The sequence below is a fragment of the Eumetopias jubatus genome, unplaced genomic scaffold (genome assembly GCF_037043125.1).
Source record: "Eumetopias jubatus isolate StellerSeaLion01/CBP00866 unplaced genomic scaffold, mEumJub1_p1.0 scaffold_1, whole genome shotgun sequence".
NCBI classification, from domain to species: domain Eukaryota; kingdom Metazoa; phylum Chordata; class Mammalia; order Carnivora; family Otariidae; genus Eumetopias; species Eumetopias jubatus.
The window spans coordinates 7,461,506-7,480,505 of NW_028274807.1; the positions used below are offsets into that span (position 1 = coordinate 7,461,506).

The following is a 19,000-nucleotide window of genomic DNA, read 5'->3' on the forward strand; positions in this document are numbered from 1 at the left end:
TGGTGTGGGAAGGGTGGCCCAGCTGCTCATTCTGAGTCTAGAGAAAAATGTATTCCTTGGTTTGTCATAAGAGAGGAGCAGGGAAGTCATGAGAAAAACACTCAACCAGCGAGACCAGCAGACATTCCAGAAAGCCCTGGCTTATACCTGGTGTCCTGGAAAAATTGTAGATTGTGTCTCTCCCTCTCAAAGTACACCGGTTAGACAATAAATCACACTGGTACTTTTTTATCAACCTGTCCGTCTGTCTATTCGGTGTACATCTGTATGTCTAAGTCTACATCTCCTGGGGTTGGGCTGTTCCTGACATGGTTGTAGGTCATTCAGTGCAATTAGTCTTACGAGGAGCTAGACATGTGTGGCCTGGTGAAATGGCACTTTGTTGGTTGGCTCAGCTGGATTTGGACGTCAACTGGAAAATGTTTCTTCAAGTACGATCAAAACCACTTGCGTCAGGATTCCCTGGGAGACTTGTGATTTGAAAATGCACATTTCCAAGTTTCCTGAATCTGGATGTGGGGGAGGCTTGAGGATTCCACATTGTTGATGCACTTTCTGGGTGATTTCATGCATAATACGGTTTGAGAAGCTTTAATCTAAATGGAAGACACCGAATAAATTTTACTTAAATACACATTAACGGTTTTCAATAAAGGCAAGCCAGGTTACTTTTAGAAGAAGGAGTGGCCAGGAAGATAGGAAATAACCAACAATTTCACATTGATGTTCTAAACAGTTTAAAAAATGAAGAGTCACCCATTTGGTGGGAAGGAATTTTGTCTTCCTAATGCTTCTCCCTTAGGGATGTATTTTTGGGACCTATCGTTGGTGGCACGCTAATGTAACATTGTGTGACAAATATACTCAAATAAAAAATAAAATAAAATAAAATAAAATAAAATAAAATAAAATAAAATAAAATAAAATAAAATAAAATCTGCAAAGGCCACGTGTCAAAGTATCCACAGGAAAACCCAGGGTGGTTAAAGGTACAGAATATGGTGTGAGATGGATCCCTGGGCTCCAGTCTGACAAGCTGGACCAAGCACAGTATGAGGTCTGTAGGCATTGGGCTTCATTCCTATCAACAGCAAAGACGACTCGGGCACAGTGTAGGCATCTGACTTCCATGTGTTCCCACGTCTGCCTCGCCAAGTCTGTGAACATAGATCACCGTTGAGAAACAAATGAATCCCCACTGCACCGTGGAGCTGGTATTCTAAAGCACCTCAGTTTCAAGACCTCTCATGAAGCATCTGCCATCGGGGAGGCTGTCCCTCTGGGTACCAGCTGTAGCTCTGGCAGTCCCTGTAGCTTTTTCCATATTGACAATGCATTTGGCGATGTGCTAACCAACAAGGCTAACAAAGAGGAAGGCACAGTCTTCATCCACTTTTCTTTTAAAAGTTGCAAAATGCAACAGGACATCGGGTTTTAGCAGCTTACATCATTCTGAAAGATTTTTTTTTTCCTTTTCTCTGTTTTTATTCCCTAAAATGGGTGCAAAAGCATTGGACTTTTCAAACATTTCTACTTTTTTTCAGATTTAAATTCAGTTAATTAACATATAGTGTATTATTAGTTTCAGAGGTAATTGAGTGATTCCTCAGTCAAACATTTCTACTTTTATTTTCTAAATATCCGCCTTGAGCACGAGCACTCCTGGCAGTCAGAAGTCTCAGAGATAAAGAGTTGTCACATTCGCGTGTTTGCTTCATTCATTCATTCACTGAGCACTTACTGTGTTTCAGTCACCATGAATAAAAGCTCTTATATGATTTAAGATCCCCTATTCTTGCCCCCCAAACACCCATGGCTGGAACTCCTGGTATTTTGTCTTCTTCAGCCCCTCCATACAAGGTCCCTTCTCCTCAACTCATGAGGTGCTCAGTGAGGACTTGCTACTCTTAGGCCCGTCACAGAGGAAGTGGCCAGAGCCAGTCAGAAGTAGATCAGACCCATCCACATGAAGTCAGTGGTTCCTGACAGGAGAGTATGGGGTTAAGAGCTCAAATGACTGATTCAGACAAATGGTTCAAAACATCGGAGGAACGAGATGACAATAAACAGCTTCCTTGGTACTGTTCATGATACGATTCTTAAATGCCTTTGCAGGCTCCGCCATTTTTCTCTACCACATCCTGCCCCCCAGTCACGTGCTCTCCTCACACTCTGCATCACCATAACCGTGTTTCTCCATCCGTACTGTTCCCTCCGATGGAATGCCCTTCCTCCATTCTCTGCTCACAAGTCCTTCTTCAGGGCAACCCCCCCGTCTAGGAAGCCAACCTTAATCTTTTGGCAACTTACTTGCTTCTCATAAGACACCTGACCAATTCTTTTATTACCATGCTTTATTTTGTTCCACATTATATTCTAGAATGCATCTCATACTTACTTAAATACACATATACCATTTAGTACCCTGGAGGGTTTGAGATGCCTTGTGTACTAGGCTACTGATAAATACACGAACCAAACTACTGATCAAAAAGAAATTAAGAATCTGTCCTGAGGCAATTAAAAATATTAATGGAAAACCAAAATCACATGAAAGAAGAATGCAGCCATTTTGACCACATTTGACCATGAGCTTGGCCACAATATCGTATGGCTTTGAGCTTCCTGGCAGCCAAAATAAAAAGTCATGTGGGGACATAATCCCTGTTTTCACAAAGAAGTTTCATTTCACAGGAAAGGTGATGTTTTTCTCAATTCTGAATCCTACACGCAGGATCCCTGGACTTTCCCTTTGGGGTCCAACGAGACTGTAGAAATGACCATCATTCTGACATGATTGCAGTGCTCCATTTCACTGGCGTGTTTCTTGTGACATCCTTTATGAACAGAGTGAATTGCATTAGAGAACAGCTCCATGCGGAGGGAGAGCATATGCCCAGTGTGAGTCTTTGCTGGTCTGGCTTATTGTAAAGTCAAGATTTTGAGTTCTTGGAGTAGCAGAGGGCCCACACGGCTTTCACACGATTCCTCCTAAATATCTCCAAGCTGGGCTTTGAAAGCAGATGAATAACAAGTGATAGAAGAGTATACCCACTGACCGAGTTCAGACGGTAAACCCATTATGTTTGAACCTGTATTAGAGTTAGTTATTTATGAGCCTGTCTATTCTATTAGATTGCAAGTTGGGGAATATGTCTTTCGCATTCTTAACCGCCAGACAAAGCAGCAGCAAGCTCGTGGCCTGTGTGCAGAGGTCAGTAAATGTGCATTTATTGAGTTAATGGTAATCCAGATTCAGTTAGCAAGAATCATGGAGTCACAGGAGTTGGAGGTACAAGACTCTAGATGATCTTAGTTCAACTTGGTATTAGGGTTCTTCAGAGAAACAGAACCAATCTCTTTCTCTGTCTCTCTCCCCTTCCCCATTTATTTATTTATTATGAGGAATTAGCCCATGTGATTATGGAGGCTGAGAAGTCCCGCAGCCTACAATCTTCTGTCTGCAAACTGAGAGCCCAAGAGAGCCAATGGTGTAGATTTCAGTCTGAGTCTTATTTATTTTATTTTATTTTTTAAGATTTTATTTATTTGATAGAGAGAGACACAGTGAGAGAGGGAACACATGCAGGGGGAGTGGGAGAGGGAGAAGCAGGCTTCCCGCTGAGCAGGGAGCCCGACGTGGGGCCCGATCCCAGGACCCTGGGATCATGACCTGAGCCGAAGGCAGACGCTTAATGACTGAGCCACCCAGGAGCCCCTCAGTCTGAGTCTTAAAGCATGAAAGCCAGAGACCTAAATGCAGGAGATGGATGTTGCAGCTCAAAAGCCAGGCCAAGGGAGCAAATCCTTCCTCCCTTCCTCCACTTTTTGGTTCCATTCAGGTCCTTAGTGTGTTAATTGATGTCACCCACCCACACAGGGGAGGGCAGACTGCTTTACTCAGTCTTCCAATTCAAATGCTGATTTCTTCTGGAAACATCCTTACAGATACACCCAGAAATAATGTTTAACTAAATGTCTGGACGTCCTATGATCCAGTCAGGTTGACAGAGAAAACAATCACAAACTTCCTCCTTTACACATGAGAACATGGAGCCCCAGAGGGAAGGGATGCGCCACTCCCAGGGACACTCACACCGGTAGGTAAGACCAGAGCCCGTGCTCACGTCTAGCTACAGAACTTGTTGGTAAGACGACATGTCTTCATTTCACCTACCACTAAACGCTCCCAAGGATCTCTCCCACTACGTCTACATCATGGAGTGTGTTTCTATAAGCTGTTTAAATTGCTTCTGTGCACCAAGTCAAGCAACCAGACAACCAAACCAGCTAAAACTTAAATCCTAAAGTCAAAGTGAATTATATTCCTAGATGATAAGCTGGATAGTGATTGAGGAAACTGCCCTGGGGTTATATGTGTGGCCGAAATCATAAACGCAGAAATGGTACAGTTACCATCTATTGAGTGTTGTCAGGCGCTGGGCCATCCACTTTGTAGAAAAGATATTATCTCATTTAAATCCCATAAGCACCCTATGGTGTAGGTATTATTTTTCTTACTTTACAGGTAAAGAAACTAAAACTAGAGAAGCCAAGATCATGGCTCAGGATGTCCCAGGCAATAATTTGGAGAGCCAGGATTCAAACCCAGTTCTGTCTGACTCCGGAGTCTGAATCCTCATTCCTGTGCTGTCAGAATTACCCAGGGAGGAACACAAGGCATGGAATGGTGGGATGCATTTGTTAATTTGTTCAGAGATTCTGAAAGGGCCTTTTCAAAGGAGACTAAGGAAAGAAAGAAAGACTAGAGGAGATGTTCAAAAGAGTCAACTGTGTTACTCAGCACATAACCGCTACATTTCTGGGGTGGGATTGAAAATAGCTTAGATTTAGCATGAGTGGCTGGATGGATGTTAATGAATATGGAAAAAAATTGAAGATAGATGAATTGGTTCAGTTTATTTCACGTTCAAGTTACCCATGGGACACCCAACCACAAGGTAGTCTGGGGGCCACATAGAGCTTAGGGTTAAGAGTCATTTATCAGGGATTACCATACCTGGGTCCCCAAATCTGCCATTTGCTAGCTCTGGGATCTGGAAAGTCATTTAATTTTGGTGTTCTTTGGCCTGCAGCTGCACCAAAATATGGATGATGGTAATGCCTACTTTGTATGACACTGTATGGATGAAATAAGAAAATACATGTGAAGTGCATAAACAGTGCTGAAGATATAGTAAAACCTCCCAAAATTATAGCTTTTCTTTTCATATTCAGGTCAAGCATTTGGGAGAAATCCCTAGACTCAAGAGGGAGATCTGCCGACATATGCATATGGAGTGGGTTGAATTGTGGCCCCACAAAAAAGTATATTAAAGCCCTAACTCCTAGTGCCTGAAGACATGACCTTATTTGGAAATAGAGTATTTTTAGATTGCATCAAGTCAAGATGAGCTCATGAGGGTGCGTCTAATAAAATGACCAGTGTCCTTATAAAAAGGGAAACTTTGGACACAGACACACACAAAGGCAAGGTGATATGAAGACACACAGGGAGAAGGCCTTGTAATGACGGAGGCCGAGATTGAACTGGAGCAGCTGTAGGCCAAAGAGTACCAAGGATGGCCGACTGCCGCCAGAAGAGAGAGGGGGCAAGGGGAGGATTCTACTCAGAGTCCCAGAGGGGTCAGGGCCCTGCTGAACCTTGCTCTCAGACTGCTAGCCTCCACAAGCCTCAGACAACCTATTTCTGTTGTTTTAAGCCATTTAGCTTGTGGTAGTCTGTTATGGCAACCCTTGGAAAGAGAACCCAAGCAGGGAGAAACGTGAAAGTGGAACAGGTCATTGCATCTAAAACACCATGAGCGCAAGCTGTGTTGTTGTGGAATAACCAAGGAGACACAACACAGGGAAGAAATGAAGGAAAACAAAATCCAAAAACTAGATAACCCACTCAAGCAAAGTTGAGAATGACTGCCTCCAGTGAGATAGACTGGCATGTCAGAATGTCAAAAGGTATGTTTAGAGCCCAGCAAAAATAATTTAGTCATGTGTTTTTTGAATAAAATCATTAATGAAATTATTGAATCTCAAGCAGGCTGAGGCTAGGTGTATTTTCTTACAGTGTTTGACTCTTTTGTAGGGTATTGCATGATTAATATGTACAATGAAGTTTTTGGCAATCGATTAATGAATAAGTGCATGAAACAGCACAGCAGGAGCGAGGTTGACAGGTGCACTGGAAATGGAAAAGTTTTGAAGTAAATAGGTTAAAAATATGCTGAGAAGACTCTTGGTCCTAGTAAAATGTTGAGCTTAAAAAGAACTCAAGGTGTTCCTCTTGCAGAGCACCTGAAAATGTAGCATGGAGTCTGACACATTTTTATATGCCTAGCTGTGGGAAGAAAGTCAGTGAGTTCCTTAGCGACTCAAAGCAAGGAAGGAGGTGAGAACAGAGTATTCCACTCTCCTGTGTCACCTGGTTCTCGCAGTTGGCATGGATGGGGGTGGGATACCAGTGTCCATAATACAGAGATTTGGGTCTTAAAGGGGCAGGAGATGAGGTCTTTGTCTTCCACAAAGCAAGGAGTTCGACCTGATCTCTCTCTATGTACATATGCACATAACTGTGTTTCTCACAGCAACCCCAGGCTGAGAAATTAAGCATCAAAAAGTGGTCACGGGCTAAGGACAACCTCAGACACCTGGCAGAAGGACATAGGAGATCTTCTTGGAGAGACATGTCTTCAATCCAAACATTACAGGATTCCTGCAGATAAAGATTCACTGAAGATGACTCTGAAATTCCAAGTTACAAAAACAGGAAGAAACAATCTACCTAGACCAAGATTCAGCAGAAACAACAGACAACATAATTAAGCCCTCAAGAATGTTAGATAATTGAAGCATGGGACTGAGAATATAAAGTAAGTAGATTTAAAAGTGGTTAAACACACAATAGAAGAACCAGAAAGAGAGGAGCAAGACATTATGGAAAAGAACCGATAATTTTGAAGAAGAAGCAGGAGAACTGCTAGAAACACAAAAAAGGATTCAAAAGTATCAGAAACTCAATAGATGGGTTAAACAGTTGACTTGAAAAAGCCAGAGTGAATTAAGGAAAGTAGATTTGAAATTGTTTTCAGGGTGCAGGACAGTGACGAAGAGATGGAGTATGAACGAAGGTCAAGGGCAGGGAAAGGGCTCGTGATAATGTGCTGGGTAGATCTAATAGACGTTCCAGAAAAGAGGGAGTCAAGAGAATGGACAAGATGAAATATTTGAAGAGATAAAATCTGACTTCAAAATTGATGAACAAGACCATTTTCCAAATATAAGCATAAGACAGAGAAAAATAAATAAGAAGAACTCCACACTAATCACATTCTGGCAAGACCGCAGAACACCAAAGACAAAGTACTTAAAAACCAGCAAAGAAAAAAGACTCTCTGAAAACAATGACAGTTAGAAGGACAGCAAACTTCTCAACAATGACACAGAACACTGAGGGCAGTGGAAGAAAATCTTCAGTTAGTTCGGAGAAACTGACAAGATTCTAGCTCTCTTCTGGGCTCTTAACTTTTTTTTGTTTTTTTCCTACCACAGACTCATTTAGTAGCTTGGTGAAGCCAGTGTGCAATAAACTTCAGAGGAATGTAATGAAAAACTTCATTAAGAGTGCACTGTAATCCATTCTGTAAATTGTGGGGGAAATAAAGATACTTTCAAACAAAGGGTCAAAGTTTGTTGTTAGCAGACCTCACTTCAGGAAATAACAAGAGATTTAATAAACAAAGAAAATGGATCCTAGAAGAAAGGAGTGAGATAAGAAGGAAATGGGAGAAATGAAATTGGTTGATATAAGAATAGATCTAAAGAGAAATGGTTATAGAGTATCAACCACAGCATCCTAAGTAGGGAGCACGACAACGGGGTAGAATAAAAACATTGGATAATATCATCATATCAGACAAAGGACAGGTGATGAGAGCTCAAGATTTCTAAATTCGTTGCTTTCTTTGGGAAAAGGATCTATTTGGTGATTAAATGTGGATTTTGTTTAAAGAGTAACAAGTAAAGAAATAGAACTAGAATGTTAAACAGCCAAACCAATAGAGAAAGGAGAAAAAAGGGAATGAAGAAAGATAGATCGATTCAATAAGATACCTCGAAAGGAGGAATAAAGAACGTACAAAGCAAAGGTAAACAGAACACAATAAAGTGGCAGAAATCAGATCAGTAACAATACATGTAAGTAGGCCAAAGTTGCCATTAAAGACAGCGCGATAGACTAGATTTTATTTTATTTTATTTTTTTTATTTTTATTTTTTTATTATTTATTTATTTATTTATTTATTTATTTGGCAGAGAGATACAGAGAGAGCACAAGTAGGCAGAGAGGCAGGCAGAGGGAGAGGGAGAAGCAGGCTCCCCGCCAAGCAGGGAGCCCGATGCAGGGCTCGATCCCAGGACCCTGGGATCATAACCTTAGCCGAAGGCAGCCACTTAACCAACTGAGCCACCCAGGTGCCCCTAGACTAGATTTTAAAAATATACTCGAAAGTCAGTTAAGCACTGTTTACAAAAGCATTGTAAAGAATGAGAGCAAACAGATGGAATAAGAGGTACTAGTCAAATTCTAATCAAAACAAACCTGACAAAAGTGGAAAGAGAAAGCAGACAGCACTAGTGGAGATAATTGAGGGTTAATAAATAGAATAATAAATAGAAGAGGTTACATTCATGAAAACTATATGACAGTGATGAACTTGTGCATAATAACATAGCCTCAAAATATGTAAAGAATTGTAAAGGGAAAAGGACAAATCCACTTTAGGTGGGAGATTTTAATTTGCCTTTCTCAGTAGTTGATAGATCAATGACCTAAAAATTAGGTATATGTTACCAATTTTGATCCAATGATTATTTGTTAGAAACCTGCACTTAACAATTAGAGAATATGCATTCTTTTTAAACTCTCAAGGGGCATTTGCAGAAATTGACCAGACAGTAGGCCACCAAAAAAAGAACCACCAGGATAAAAGAAAAATCAGTGTCATATATACCTCATTCACTGGCGAATTCACTAATTCAAAAAAATTAGAAATCAGTAGCTGTCCAAATGATAACTGAACTTCATCTATAAATTAAGAAATTTAAAGGTTCTGAAACAGCCTTGAGTATAGGTTTTTTGAGTTCAAATTTCAGTCTATGGTAGAGTGAAGCCCAGAGTGAAGCCAGTTCTCGCTGTTGAACCTGCTTTGTAAATGTAAAGTCTTTCCTTACCAGGAGGCGAAATGTTAAATCTTATTTTTGCAGGCTTTTGAGCGTCTTGGACAGGAGATTGGCAGACTCGCCCAGGGCCTGGTTTTATAAACAAAGACTCCATAGGACTGTGATATGGCCTAGAGGTACATTTTCTGTTGGTATTTTTTTCTTAAACAAGGATGATTTTTCTATCTGGAAGCCAATATTTTACACGATATTATTCAAGAAAAATGACACTAGGGCTGCTATTCTCACCAGTCTGACTCTTGCTTAACCTGACTTTTATTCGTTCCTCTTGGGGGGGGGGTCTCTGAAACAGGATGTTTGCCTGCATGAGGTATTCTGTTTCGTGAAGATTCAGTCCATCTTCAGCAATGCAATATCCTCTTGCCTGATTTAAATACCTACTTAATATTTTCCTGGCAGCAGTGGAATGCTACTAGGTCAGAAAACAGTTTCAGGGAAATGTAAAAATAATTTCAACCCGCCACCCACGCACCGCTTGCCCCCCCACCCCCCAACAGTAATTTAAACGGGGCAACTCTTGAACTCTCATTTTTGCTTTTATTATTTTTCTTTTCATTTCAATGTACTGAAATAGCCTTCGTAAAACTTGTGGCTATTAACCATGGAATCGAAGATACAAATAAGAGGCTTCGGAGGCAGATGACTTCTTTTTTCCTTTTCCCTTGGACTCCACGGGTTTACCATTTTGATGTCCCTGAGATGTGGTCTGATGACACAGCTGTTTTCCAAACAATTGGCCTGGAGGCTGAAAACAAAACAACTTATCTTCAGCGGTTCATGATTCATCTGACAGAAGCACCTCCAAAAGCTTCTCAAAATAAAGCGTAAATCAGACTTTTTTGTTTAAAGGAAGAGGCTGGCCCTGCGATAGGAGATTGTTTAGTTCATCTCAGCAGAGTTTGCGATGTGAAATCCACTGTGTGGATGCATTATTTCTCTGCGATGTTATTGTTGGCAGAGTACTTTCACATACGTTATCTCATTTACTTTTCTATTCCCCTAACATTCACTTAATTACCCACAGAAAAAGAAAACAAGTTCCAGAAAGGTTAACGTTTACATGTAGTCAGTGGTTGAATCGGAACCCAAATATTGGTATTTTGGCTCCCAATAAAGCCTTTTATTTTACCACTGAGTTTGCCCTGCTTGATGTGATTGTAATTTGATTCCTCCGACATTTTCAGTGACTGAAATCCCTGGATCATAAAGTCCAGGCTTCTTAGCAAGATACTTAAGGCTTTGTTTGATGGGACCCCAAATTTCATCTCCGTCCTCCTGCACCTGGGTGCTCCCTCTCCAGTCCTCTACTCCAGCCACACCCCATTTCTCGCTGCTCCCTCAACACCTCAGGTGTTCCATGCCTCTGCGGGTCTGAAGCTGGGTTTTCGCTGTTCCCCTAAACTAAAGGGCTTCTCCCTGCTTGCCACCCGAATTCTGTCAAATGCTTTTCGTTAATGCAGGTTCGAGCCAAGCCCTTCTGGTGAAAACTACCTTTTTCCTTGGCATCTCTCCCTTCTCTGGCTGCCCTCTGAATCTCCCGTTGTACTTGTGTTTACAGTAAATACTCAGTAATTCTTACTAGAGTTCAATGAATCGCAGTCCTTCTCCTATGGGAGTCCTTCCTTAGGTCCTTGAATTCTGCATGTTGTTTTTAGAAGAGGAAAAGCAGGCTCCATCATGAGGTCAGGTGACAGGGCCCAAGCCGCGCTGCTCACTGGGGGCCGAAGATGTGGAACGGCATGCCTACTCCGCAGAACGCTACCTACAGCTACAGCATCCATGCCGGGTCCAGGTCCTGGGGAGGGTGGGGCTCACTGTGGGGCTGTCATTGGTGCAGCCCCAGAGGGTCATTATAAGTGCTTAGCTCTCAAGATCATCGAAGATAGATGCCCAAAGGTGGCGGTGAGCGAAGGAGAGGGGACAAGAAGGGGCTAGTCCAGGAAGCAATGGGTGGTGTTTGGGCACAGGCATGGGGCATTGGTTCAGGAGATGGCAGGCAGCTGTGTGTGGCTGTAGGATGGCGGAATGGGAGTGGTTGAGAATGAGACCTGTGAAGACAGTGGGGATCTGGCAAACTCAGGGTCCTGTGCTTCATGTGTGGGAGATTGGGCTTGTCTCTTGAAAAGTGTTCTCTGTTATGACACCTCCAGAGTAGGTCCAGAATAATGGCACTCCATGGACAGGTCAGAAAGGCCCGTCCTTCTTTACTCTATCATATGGCCATAGTTTGTTTTTCATATTCTTTGCTTGTAAACTTATAGGGCAGGGATTTGGAGATCCAGTCCCAAAAAGGTAACAGAAGTAACACAACTTTGTGTAACTTTATTCTTTTCTTTTTTTTTGAAAGATTTTATTTATTTATTTGAGAGAGAGAGAATGAGAGAGAGAGAGCACGAGAGGGAAGAGGGTCAGAGGGAGAAGCAGACTCCCTGCTGAGCAGGGAGCCCGATGTGGGACTCGATCCCGGGACTCCAGGATCATGACCTGAGCCGAAGGCAGTCGCTTAACCAGCTGAGCCACCCAGGCGCCCAACTTTATTCTTTTCAAGGGAAGCAATCCCCATTAGTAAACTGCATAAGACAGGGAGATTAAAATTTTATACCCTTGAAAGTTTTATAAAAACACTTTAACAAATATATATATATAATTTATTTAATTAGCCAACATATAGTACATCATTAGTTTCCGATGTAGTGTTCAGTAATTCATCAGTTGCGTATAACATCCAGTTCTCATCACCTCATGTGCCCTCTTTATATATATATATATATATATATACACATATATATATTAAAATATATAAAATATATATATTTCAAAATAGGTCCCAATATCTCTAAATGTATTGAAATCCTTCGTAAGATGTTGTTTTGACTTCAAAACAGAGAAGAATATATTTTTATAAACAATTTTTTAACCTAAGTACTATGTTTATTGGAGAGAAAAAGAGAAAATACAGTTTAGTGAAAAAGAAAAAAAAAAATCTAAAAATCTCCATCACCTTCTCCCCAGAGACAACCGTTGACCTCTTACTGCCAAGCCCTCCAAAATTCTTTCCATGGATATATTTACATTTCTTTGCAAAGTTTAATTATGCTTCAATAATGTTTTCAAACTTTTCAATTTAATCCACTTGGAGCATTTTTTCCTATCAAACTATTCGGCAGTATAATTTTAGTTTCCAAGTATCACAGGAACATCCTTACATGTGCCGCAACTTAACTAGTTCTCTTTGGTTGGACATTTAGGGTGTTTCCAATGTTATGCTATTATAAACACCACTACAAAGAACATCCTTGAAAATAAATTGTTGCGCACATCCTCTATTATTTCCTTACGGTAAATTTCTAGAAGTGGAACTTTCAGTTCAGAGACGATGCACATATATTTTTTTTTAAAGACGTTTCAAATGTATTGCCGAATTGTTCATTGGAAAGGTGGTAGTGATTTATAGTCATGCCAACAGTACAGGAGAATGGCCGTTTCACCAACCCAAAGCGAGAATGTTGGTAATAAGAACAATGCCGGTCGAGGAATTGGCCCCTGGGGTCTCGCCCATGAGTCCCTGAAAGGAAAATTGAATGAGCCATGACAGCCCTGGGCTTAGCAAGGGAAACCAATTAGCAGCACACCAAGGGACCACAGAGAGATTAGGCTTCCTTTTATTTTGGCTGTCTTCCTAAGATGTCATTTTACCATTTTAACATGAAGCCCGTGACTTTCGGGAAGATATTTATATATAATTTTTAGAATATCTAGTTAAACCATTAAGAGAAGAAAATGCATTCCCAGAATGAACTGATTTCTAGGAAATGGTTACCAGCACCGCCCCCCCCCCCCAAAATAGTCCTTCTAGGTTGTTAAAGGCAAAAATAAAACAAAACAAAACACAATTACGAAGGGTTTGGCTAATACCTGGTGGTGGGATTTAAGAAAAATGACCTGGGGAGATGGTGGACGGGAGGATCTTCTGTCTGAGAGGTCATGACTGTCCTCCACACAAAACCGAAGGGCACGAGGGCTTGAATTGGGGATTCTTAAATACGATCTGTATCAGTATAATGAGGAATTATGACAGGCCATGAGAAAAAGAAGAAAGAAGATCTTTTATAAAAATAGTCTGGAGTTGTGACCATTTTATCCCCCAAGGTCAAATCCTGACCCAATGGCAAAGAGCCATCTGAACTCAATGGTGGACAAGTTAACCTTCCATATACACACTCCATTTTCACGGACTAACAGAGCATTCCCGTGTGTTTGGATTACACAGGAATGCGCACACCTTCCTGTCAACACTGCCATTTCAGGTTTTGCAGATGGCACAGAACCAGAGTGCTCCCTGGTTTTCAGATTCTATGCACTGATTGCTGGTTGAGAGTGTGAGTATCACAAAATTGGTGGAAATCTCATCCTAACCGGAAAAATTAAACATTTACGTGCCCTACGCCCCAACAATTGCACATCTAGGTCCTCCCTTCAGGCCAGCATCTCCCCGTGCTTGCACATGGATCATCTGAGGATCTGATGAAAATGCAGGTCTGGAGCGGGACCTGAGATTCTGTGTTTTGAAGTAGGTCCCAAGTGATGTTGATGCTACAAGATCCCAGGACCACACTTTGAGCAGTGAGGCCCTGGAGGTGATGGTTTGAACCTTGCCTGCACATAAGAATTACTGGGGAACTTTTAATAGTTCTGATACCCCGGCTGCCCTCCAACAGAGTTGAGTTAGAGTCTCCTGGGATGAGACCAGGTTCAATGCTCCCCTCTCCCGGTGATTCCAGTGTAGAGCCAGGGCTGTGGACCAATGCAGATGCCTTCACATGTACCCGGGGAGGTGGACACTCAGATGTCCACTGGTCAGTAAATTGGGTCTATGCATGTGAGGGGGCCCAACAGCTGCTTACCTGATTGAATACCCCTAAATGGATTAACTTGGACACATCTTGAAAATATAATGGTGGGTGCCAAAAGCGAATCAGATATCATTCATGTTAAGTTTAAAAACACAAACAGTACATATAGTTGATATGGCAACAGTATTCACATATACATAGGGATGATGTGTGCATCAAGTTCAGATGGTGGCTGCTTCTGGAGTGTTCAGGAGGGGGAAGCGAAGGGGTGACTTCCATTGGATTTGAAGTAATTTCTTTCAATTAAAAAAGATATGAAACATTAGTGTGTGAAATGGGGGGAGGGGAGACGGAAAGCGAAGGAAAAAGGAAGAAGGGAGGAAGGCAGGGAGGGAAGAGGTGAGAACTCTGGTGGTGTGACTCTCTGGCTGTTTCTCACTGTAACTGCTATTTCCTTTTGTAGACTGGAAATCTCTTCCAACGTGTCCCACACTTGAGTAGCCCGAAACATCAGTAAGACCAAACAAGGTTCTAGAGCTATTAGCTACAAAGTGGTTCAAAAGGATGACTTATCCCTACACCGGATTCTCACTCATTATGATCAGAGCATCTCGGCATGCCCGACCTCTAAGGGCCTGTCCAGAGAACCAAGGTCAAGGTTCTCCTTTTACATGTAAGACAGATACAGAAAGGAGAAGCAGTCTCCAGGGCTTGCAGCAAGTTGAGAGACCCTAGGATTCGAACTCTGGGCTCCTGCTCTCTGCCTGGGTGTCTTCCATCTGCCAGTGTTTGGGGGCCCTAAATATCCCTCCTCCTGGGGTGTCCATTTGGGACAGTCCCAGCTGTATATCCATCAGGGATTGCCTGCTCCATCTCCCCAAGGCTGTGCCCTCTGGGATCCCACCCAGGTCCCCTCCCATTAGTAGCAGCAGAGGATGATGACATTGCCAGCATGCTGTTGGGTGTGAAAGTGCACCAGCCCATCCCCTACCCTGCAGGTGCCAGGTAGGTGCAAAACCGAATTCTCTGAGGGAAAAGCAAGGAACTGACAGCTCTCTCCCAGAAATACTTGCTCATTGGAGGTGCTGGGGTTTTGGTTTACCTACACTTTTATTTCCAATTTTGTGGTCAGTATTTTTCAGTATTATGTACAAATACATGTTTTGTGTGATGGTAATTAAAATCTTCCGGATTTGTGTCTTGAACTTTTTATTTTCATATAAAGATGCCCGTAGTTTAATAAGGAAAGAAAGTTGCCATGTTTTAAAAATTTTTAAATCAGTAAATAAAAGTGAAAGTAAGTGAAAAAAATGAATGATTAAAACAAAACAAAACAAAACAAAAATCATCCGCACATTAAACTTTAGATTTCCTAAGCAACCAGAGGGCAACGGTATGAATGATCCCAGACTTCCAGAACAATGCCCTTTAAAGGCAATGATCTCCGTGTGTGAGTCAGTTGGAGTTTTGTTTTTGTTTTTGTTTTTGTTTTTGTCTTTCCCCCAAGACACCTTCTTTTGACAGGTCACTGAGTCAGGCTGGAGGCTGTTCTTCTGGGACAGCAGGAAAAGGGGTCACTCTGGAAAGCTGCGCTGCTGGCATCCCACCCGGGAGGTGGCTCTGCCCTGGAAATGTGTCTTTGGGAGTTGATCGATTATGTTCCATTCCCTTCCAGATCCTACACTGTGGAGTACGGACCATGTCCGGCAGTGGCTGGAGTGGGCAGTGAAAGAATACGGCCTTCCGGACGTCGACGTCTTGCTGTTCCAGAACATCGACGGGAAGGAACTGTGCAAGATGACCAAGGACGACTTCCAGAGGCTCACCCCGAGCTACAACGCTGACATCCTTCTCTCGCACCTGCACTACCTCAGAGAGAGTAAGATGGTCCCCGCTTGGGGTGGAGATCACTGTTGTGCTGGTTCTGGCTAGCCTGAGCTGAGAGCGTTCACAATAGTCTGTGGACAGCTTCTTCCTGCCCTCACCTGTTCTCATTTAGGGTCTGAGAGAACCAGTGGTTTACCAGGCCATGATGTAGGTGAACATAATGAGAAGCAGCCAGTGCTTTTCCCAGAAGCCAAAAAGTCACGTTAGCCTTCAGCTGCCTCTGCCAGGGTCACCTCCACCAAGCAGATCACACGGCAAAGGGAACCAAAGCTTTATCTGGTCACACATGACTGAGTCTCCGTGGTGCCCCAAACTGAGAAAGAAACGGATGGAAAGGCTCCTACCAGATGGGAATTATGAGGTTTATCCTCCCTAACGCTAAACCAAGCCCCCTCCAGATCCCACCTGCACACGAAAGGAGGAAAGTTTCCATTTGGGATCATGAAATGTGGCTTCACCTGACAGAATGGGAATGGCATATTGGCGATCGGGGGCATGAATTCACCAAGTTTGCTGCATGCTTTTATTTGTCAGATGTCAAGCATGGTTAGCAGGGGACAGAAGTAGAGGGGCGGTGTGAACTCTGGTGTAAACGCTTTGCCTGGCATCCCGATCACTCACTCCCTGAATTAAACATGGGCCCACCTAGGGTTTAACACGCTAATGAGCAGCAGGGCCATGGAGAGATTTCCAAGCAGCCCAGGATACGAGGGTGGGAGTGGGGAGGTGTTTTTCTTCCTTCTTTCTTCTTTTTTTTTTTTTAGAGGAAGGTAATTCTCTCTCTCTCTCTCTCTCTTTTTTTTTTTCATTTTGATGTTCCTTCTGTTTTGTTTTGTAGCGCCTCTTCCACATTTGACTTCAGATGATGTTGATAAAGCCTTACAAAACTCTCCACGGTTAATGCATGCTAGAAACACAGGTAATGCTGGCCCTGCCCCTTGCCCACTGGACAAATGCAGGGTCTTGCCCACAGGTTGCATGCTTTAAAGGTGGCACGCGGGATGGGCAGCGAATCAGGAAGGCAGAACAGAGAGAGGATGATTGAGGGGTTCCGCACACGCGGGAGGCTCTTGCAGGAGGTACCAGAGCCTACAGGCAGGGGGCGCCCTTTGGTTTCCAAGCACTGCCCACTCCCTTTGACAATCAAAGGACTTTAACCCCGGTGATGTGCAGAATTAGCCTTTAGCCATAGCCTTAGCTCACGTTTGCTGGATTATAATCTGCTGCTATTAGTCCCCAAATATGCACCGTGCTGCTGACTGTAGAAAGTAAAAGCATCTTCGATGAAAAGGGGCCCTTATTATTCCTTTTTTTTTCCTTTTCATTCTTAAAGGAATGTGTACTAGGACAAGCAGGAGTTTTATTTTTCCCTTTTAGAAAACGTTTTAGGACATTTGACTTGTCTTGACTTCAGTCTTCTTGCACAGACTTTGGACATTGGCAAAAGGCAGTAGAAAGGAATGCTCGTTCGTTACTTTGTGTGAGCTTTTGTTGAAAGGGAAGCTATGTTATAATTTTGGAAGATATGAAATTAGTGGCTAACCCAATCCCTGCTATTCTGTCTCGAACCACAGATTCTGCATTCTCTTTATGTATTGCCTGAGCCTAGTAGAGTTTAACAGGATCCTTCGTCTCTGCTAACCTTCCCCCCCTCCCCTCATAGTAGAAGCTGGCTTTCTGCGGATGAATGTGCTCCTGGCTGGCCTCCGTTGTCTCCCTCCTGATAGAGACCATCATAGAAGCATGGCCACAGGCTGCTCACCCCACTGTATCAGCCTGCTGGGACCCTCTGCCACCACCCAGGCTAGGGGAAAAACCTTCATGTTCTGGCAAGGTGTGGGTAACCCGCTTATAAGCCAAGAAGCCTCACATGGAAGCACAACCGTGTTCCAGCCATTTGCCAGTTTACTTTAAAATGTGTCATGTGAGTGAGTCCAGGTCTGAGTGTTACAGTGAAATTGCTGCTTAATCTTAGTCCTCAATTTTCAGAATGTTGTGTTTTAATGTAAAGGAAGAAAAAAAAATGCTTCGAGTCAGTCGTGCACTTTTTCAGCGTAGGTTACACACATCAGGCTATTAATGACCTTGTGGCCAGAAATAACAAATAATTTAGACAAAGTAATTTCCTTCTCTTAGGAAACACCTTTGAGCTATACACATTTTCTGATAATTTCACAGTTGTTTTAAAAAAACGTATAACAGCAAGGGGAAGGTTTCGAGAAAGCTCTGTTTTCCTTACTTTCGTGACTGTGGAACGTTGAACAATCGAAGAAAAGGACGACCAATTCCAAATGGACCGAACTGCAGAAAGGGAATTTTTTTCTCCTAACGACAGGGGCGTTGATTGAGAGAGAGAGACCGGGAAACATGCATTTGAATAGAGATGTGGAGTCATTTTTAATAAGATCCATATAGTCTTTGGCAACATATTTGTAATTCTTTGGTACGACTTTCCAAGGGCTCTCTCAAATGTTTTATGGATTTTTATGCAATTTAAAAATGAAAATCGCACCATAGAATTTTTTTTTTTTTAATAAAATGAGATTGCTGGCAGGGAGATGGACACACAGATGGGCTTCAGCAAGAAACTGTAAGATCAAAACACAAGACACTTTATCACGAACAGGGCAGAGGACAGTTTGCCATCCACTTCCGTAGTCAGAATCGATTTCTGTCCCTTGTACCTGTCCGTCCCTTCCTCCCCAAAGTCTGGAGTGGCAGGCTCAAGGGGGGTGCCTCCCTTTGGTGTCACAGGGCAAAGTAGATTTGGCACTGTTGCTGAGATCAACCACCACAACAACAGACCTTCACATGTTTTGTCTTTCCTTTTGTCTGCAGGGGGTGCAGCTTTTATATTCCCAAATACTTCAGTATATCCTGAAGCTACGCAAAGAATTACAACTAGGCCAGGTACGAAAAGATCTGTTCCTTGAGAGACATCCCAGGATGTCCCGTGAGATCCGTGACCTAAGTCACGTGAGTCAGAGGGAAAGGATCCTGGGTC

The 19,000-nt window shown here is 42.7% G+C and overlaps 1 protein-coding gene across 3 annotated transcripts in view; it reads left to right on the top strand.

The window, feature by feature from the left end:
* Nucleotides 1-19,000, top strand: part of ERG (ETS transcription factor ERG) — a 104,742-nt gene that overhangs the window by 67,846 nt on the left and 17,896 nt on the right. For 2 of the 3 annotated variants that reach the window (XM_028095382.2, XM_028095384.1), the window contains 3 exons: nt 15,785-15,988; nt 16,835-16,915; nt 18,835-18,906. In XM_028095382.2, the coding sequence (XP_027951183.1) occupies nt 15,785-15,988; nt 16,835-16,915; nt 18,835-18,906 (357 nt within the window). The remainder of the gene's footprint in view (nt 1-15,784; nt 15,989-16,834; nt 16,916-18,834; nt 18,907-19,000) is intronic. The other variant, XM_028095383.2, reaches the window with a different exon arrangement.